This window comes from Bidens hawaiensis, unplaced genomic scaffold (assembly GCF_021521415.1).
Source record: "Bidens hawaiensis isolate Kalapana, Puna unplaced genomic scaffold, B.hawaiensis_p1.1 tig00070995_1, whole genome shotgun sequence".
Classification (NCBI taxonomy): Eukaryota; Viridiplantae; Streptophyta; class Magnoliopsida; order Asterales; family Asteraceae; genus Bidens; species Bidens hawaiensis.
The window spans coordinates 1-6,442 of NW_027502452.1; the positions used below are offsets into that span (position 1 = coordinate 1).

Sequence of the window (6,442 nt, forward strand, 5' to 3'; positions counted from 1 at the left end):
ACAATTTTATTTGATGATTTTTTAAATACAATACATTCTACATTTAAGAAATACGAATTTTCAAAAGTAAAATATAAATGATTGATTAAAAAATATAATTAAATGGTTTAGTTTTATTCTAGTTGCTATCTCAAAAAAAATAGTGTTCGAAATAATCATCGCTATCGCTATGAAAATATAAGTGATTATGTGAAAATATATGGACCCGAATTCGGGTCATCTAACGCATCATGGGCTGCAAGTTGTCCACGAATCACTTACACAGGTGGCACGCCTGAGGACCACTGCTGATTTGAGTGGAACCACGGAATCAAAACGGTTACACAAGTATTTCCAAGGTATCGCCCACCCCACAAATCTCACACACCTTCAATGCCAAATAACAAGATTCACTTGGGAGGTCAATGGAATATCCACGTGGCAACATCCCTTCGTGCCCGACTATAAATAGGAGGTCCACACTCCTCATGTAGCGCTATCCCCGAGCCCTCTTTTATCGCTCATTACTCTCACAATTTACCATACTGACTTAAACCCCCCCCCCCCCTCTCTCTCTCTTCATGTAACGAGTCTTACGGTTTTCTTGTTTTGCGGATATAGCTCGTCTCGCATAGAACTCAAGACCATAAGAAAAAACTTTCTTGTTGAATCTCTAATTAAAACACCCACTTAGATTGGTGTTTCTTCAGTAAGTTCTTCAACTTCATTCATTCTTTACCTATAACATGTAATTTTATATAAGTTAAGACTAAAGCCTACATAACTGAAGAAATGAATTAACATAATAAACATGTTGTATTTGTTCCAACAGGACCAACACCCAAGTAACATGATTATTGTTATTGAAATGAATGTAAAATTGAATAAATCGTTATGGCTTTTAGGCCAGTTGCCCCTTCAGCACTGTAGAAAGCCAGATTCCTTGCTGGCTTCGGGAAGAGGCAAATCGTCAAACTGTAGGACATGGGTCACAATATTATTTAAAAATAGTTAATTAAAAATATATATAACGATACTCTCGTTATACAAGAGAAATACCACAGTACAATACCGTGTACAAAACCAACAAGAAATAAATCAATCAATCAATCAATCAATCATACCCAGTAAAATCCCACCGACAGCAAAGCTATAAGTAGGTTCTGGGGAGGGTGGGATGTAGGCACACTGTACCTCTATCCAAAGGAATAAAGAGGTGGCTTCCAGAGAGACCCTCGGCTCTAAGTACATGTGTATGAAGCAAAATAAAGGAAATCAAAGTTTAACAGTTATATAAAAACTACTACTAATTATAATAATATTAATAATAAGATCACAGTTTAACAGCTATATAAAAGCTAATAATAATTATAATAATAATAATAATATATGTAAGGGAAATATCATTATGGTATGTGACCTAAATAAGTTAAGTCTAAGCCATAAGGTATTCAATTCTCTCTAAAAATCCTTAACTTTAATTCTACTTCTCCACGAATTCCTATCCTCGACCATGTCCTCGGAGAGGTTTAGGTCTATCAAATCATGCCTAATCCTCTCATCCCAAGTCAATTTCGGTCGTCCTCTACCCCTCCTCCCCTCTATAGTAATGTTTTCTACGGATGTAACAGGATTCGTCGTCTGTCTTCTCTTTACATGTCCAAACCATCTCAATCTCCACTCTCTTATCTTGTCTGCTATGTTCGCCACCCCTAATCTCTCGCGAAACTCAACGTTTCTTATTCGGTCTAGCCTTGTGTGCCCACACATCCAACGTAGCATTCTCATTTCTGCTACCTCCATCTTCCGCACTTGTGCCTTCTTGATGGCCCAACAATCTGTTCCATATTGCATTGCAGGTCTAACTGCCACCCTATAGAATTTTCCCTTTAGTTTAGTCGGGAAACTCTTGTCGCACAATATACCTGTGGCTGCTTTCCATCTACACCATCCTACCTGAACTCGGTGGGTCACATCACTGTCTAATTCCCCATCGCTCTGTACAAATGATCCTAAATACTTGAACTTCGTTACCTGCGGGACCACCTGATCTTCAATTGTGATCTGTGCGTCTTCATTGTCGTTTATCCCACCAAAATCACAGTGGAGGTACTCCGTCTTAGATCGGCTAATCTTTAAACCTTTTGTCTCTAAGGTTGTTCGCCACTCCTCAAGCCTCATGTTTAGATCTTGTTTTTTCTCAGCAAGTAACACAATATCGTCTGCGAACATCATGCATCACGGGAGAGTCCCCTGAATCGACTTTGACAACTCATCCAAGACTACTGCAAAAAGAAACGGGCTCAACGCTGACCCTTGGTTAAGACCTACCTCTACAGGAAAGAAATCAGTATCCCCCACTGGCGCACGGACACTTGTTTCACTCCTGGTATACATATCCATAATTATCTCTATGTATTTCCTGGGCACTCTTCTACCCTCCAACAAGAAATAAATGTAAAGTGCAATTTTTGTTAATATAAAGATTCATGTCGATTTCTTTGGTGAGAACTTTAATAGAAACTTCTTGACTCGAGTCTTCCACCCGTTGGGTATCTTCACATTCGTCTTAGTTTTCTTTGGTGTGATTAACTCCATTGACTGCAACAAAAGATGAACAAAACAATATATATATATATATATATATATATATATATATATATATTAAGTGTGGTTGAGGCACGTAGAGCCGTCTGTCTCCCAGGGTATAACAACCGGAACAGTGTGTACTGCCGGGGAAGGCTACGCGTCCGAGGCTACACCGGATTCTTTAGTGTGATAGAACTTGATAATATGAAGATGAAGTTTAGAGAGTTCTCCTCTACAATATTCCAAGAAAAAAAATATACTTAGATTTGTTGTTGATGATCATCATTTTTTATACTCAACTTCTCTTCTTTTTCTTTAGGTAAATTTATACAGTAAACATGGATGAATGAAAGGTCTCACCTAATTTGAGAAATAAACTCTAATAAATATCATAAGTGACATAAATAAAACTCTAACCAAAAGTTTATTTTTAATTCACCATATTAAGAGTTTCATTAATATTTCACTAAATAAAATATCCATTCATTTAACATAAATTTCCTAACACAAACACCTCTAAGCAATGTTCACAATTTGGATTTTAAGCAACTAATTTCATATTCCCACTAAACATTAATCTGGTTGCAGCTAATGAAATTGATCAGATCAACATAATTTCTGCTAGATTTTCAAAAATTCTATGTTAAATGATTGATGGATTATGATTTAGACTATCCCCATCAACAATCTCACAATCTCAATCTCACATTATAAAATTAAAATCTCTCTCTTCAATCTACAAAATTTAACCCACTCCAATCTTTTACTCTCATTAACAACCCAATCTCATCTTTTTTTTAATTAAATAAATTCAATTTATAATTAGTTTTGATTAAAATACGAAAGTTCTTATAATATTTATAGGGTTAAAATACGAATTTAGATACTTATTTTATTTTTGTGAACAGATAATGTTTGATTTTTTAGATTATAAATCTTATCCAAAAAATCTGACTAACCAATAGAAAACTAGTGGTTCAAATAAGATAGTTCAATAATGGTTAAAACTAAAATTTTATATAAAAAATACGATTTTTTAAACAAACTCCATTTTTAACGAAATTTATACCGGAATGCTCACAAAAAAAAACTAAGTAAGACTGTGTTTTTAGATTTTTTTAAAAAGTTAAATATAATAAGTTATAAAACAAAAATCAAAATATATATATAATTAATTGTTAATAATATAAAAGAAAAAGTAAAATAAATTCACATATCCACACATATGTTGACAAGTGTCCACTACTTTTTTGGTTATGAGATTGCAAACCCAATTGCCCAGCCGATCAGATCGTTTGCCTTTTGCTATTTTTTCATCTTTTTTTAATTTTTTTAATAATGAGATTGCAATCTCAATTGCCAATGAGGATAGTCTTATGAAAGCAAGATTGTTACAAAATTGTAGATTGGTTATTTTACCTTTCGTTAACAATTATTTGTAACCACGACTACTACCGTTAAAGATCAAACACATGACAAAGCGTCAAATCTTCAAGACCAAAGAAGAATGTTCTAAGAGCATCCATAATGGTGGATCGCTACTGACGATGCTACCTCAACCCTGACCACTTTCTCTCACATCCTTTCCCTCCCATTCTATTCTAGCTCGGATCACCTCAACCCTGACCACTTTCTCTCACATCCTTTCCCTCCCATTCTATTCTAGCTCGGATCAGGACAAGAAAAACAAGCACCACCATGGATACTCTAATACTTATAAGTGTCAAATTAAGATCTAGACAAATCGCAAGACGTTCCATGCAATTTAGCCTCGAAAAATATGTAGATATAACACACATTCAAGTGTCAAAACAAGTTGAAGCTCACTAAACGGTGCATACAACCAAAAGAGTTTGTAACTTACTGGTATCAAGGTGCGTATATAGTGATGTTCATTCGTAAATAATTGAGGTTTCGATCTCATAATTAGGGTCACAAATGAGCTGAGCCCGAGCTTGACCAGACTCGAGCTTGGCTAGTTTTAACTTACACAGAGCTCGAGTTCGAATTCGGTTCGTTTCGGTCTCAATTTTTAAAGCTCAAGCTCGGCTCGTGAGTGGTTTTTCAAGCTCGAGCTTGGTTCGTTTACTATTTATTAATTAAATTTTATATATTTATAATAATTTTTATATTATTTTTCAATTATAATTTTTTATATAACATAATATATATTATCTAGTTATTTTTTTCATAATATTATATATATTAAGTATATATAATAAATTATAAAAAGGATAGGCTCGTTTAAGCTCACGAGCCGGCTCGAGCTCAACAAGTGAAGCTCAGGCTCAAGCTTGTTTACTAAACGAGCTTGCTTTTACGCTCGAGCTCAGGATTGGGCTCGTTTAGGCTCGGCTCGATCAAGCCTTTTTACTAGCCGATCTCGAATAATTGGCGGGCAACTCGACTCATTTACACTCCTACTCATAATAGACAAATATGTATATTTAGAAGTAAAATATTACTTAAAGACCTAATTAGATAATCAAAATTCATGATCAATGGTTTAATAATGCAACAAACAATACATATTATATAAACGATGGGGAGTAAAATATAAATAAACACAAAATACAAAACGTCTAAATGCAAATACAACAAATAAATATCAAAACCGGTGTACCGGAATAATAATAATATTTAACCTAACCGGTGTAGACATGAACACCAATGGCAACAAGGAAGATGGTAATAAGGGCGAAATAGATAACGGCGTGAACGATAATAGCTGCGCCGCTAGTGCGCATGTTACCGAACTCCACCACTCTGTTGTGTGCCGGCAACTGGAACAACAGGCCCGGCGTTAGCAGCACGAATAACACCACCGCCACCATTACCGGACCCCAATCCGCCATTGTTGGTTGAGCTTATTGATCAGATCTGTACGAGATTGAAGGTGCAATTGGGAAGTTTGAAATTAGGGTTTTTTAATTGAATTTGGGGGTTTTGTGTTGGGTAGAGTTGTAGACATTAGTTTGTGGGTTTGTGCAGATCTGTGATGGTGTCACGTGCTCCCTTGATTTTATTCTCATTTTATGGTATTAAAAGTTTTTGAAATTTAAAGTTATTTTTACAACGTATTTATTTAGCATCTAAACTAGTAATTTATATTATAATATAACGTCGCAACGATATACGGGCTCAAAATCACGGACCCTGTTTCTTTCTCACATATGGGGGAGGGTCAAAGGAGACTCAATACGCATAAAAATTTTTAAATGAAAACGCATAAATTTAAGTTACTGAGCCGTGAAGAATTCAGAACATAATTTAGGGGTAAAATATATATATATATATAATTTTAACTGTACATTAAGAAACAATTTCTTTTACCGGGTTAGGCGTAGCGGGGTCAAAATCATGGACCTTGTTTTTTCCCACATATGGAGGAGGAGGGTCAAGGGAGACTTAATACGTATAAAACTTTTTAGATGAAAACGTATAAGTTTAAACTACTGAGCAGTAGGGGATCCAGAACATAAGTTTAGGGGTAACACAAAAAAGTATATATAAAATTTTAACTGTACATTAAGAATCAATTTTTTATCCAGTTCGACATAGTGGGGTCTATTAACACATTTCGCTCGTCCCTGGCCCGGTTTCGCATGTATCGGGGACTGGGTTAGCATTTCTCTCATACATGTGTCCGGTTACATGTTTCGCGTATCCCGGGCTTAGTTTCACATTACGCGCATACCGGTGTCGGGTTACCCGTTTGGCGCGCATGACCACCTGATTATTTAAGTTAGGCTTTTAAGTTTTAATTAAATGGTGAGCTTTTAATCATCTTTGGTTTTTAGTAAAATTTTGAAATGTGATGTTTTGGGCTTTAAAACATTTTGAGGGGTAATGTAATGCATAAAACCTAAAAAAG

At 35.3% G+C, this 6,442-nt stretch overlaps 1 protein-coding gene across 1 annotated transcript; it reads right to left on the minus strand.

Annotated features, from left to right (window-relative positions):
* Positions 1-5,118: 5,118 nt before the first annotated feature.
* Positions 5,119-5,436, minus strand: LOC143605735 (uncharacterized). The gene has a single exon (XM_077081740.1). The coding sequence runs from the start codon at positions 5,421-5,423 to the stop codon at positions 5,214-5,216; it is 210 nt and encodes a 69-aa protein (XP_076937855.1). The 5' UTR covers positions 5,424-5,436; the 3' UTR covers positions 5,119-5,213.
* Between the last annotated feature and the right edge of the window lie 1,006 nt (positions 5,437-6,442).

What these genes read in the sequence shown, in the direction of transcription:
- LOC143605735 (XM_077081740.1), bottom strand. Translation starts at nt 5,423, where the DNA reads ATGGCGGATTGGGGTCCGGTAATGGTGGCGGTGGTGTTATTCGTGCTG.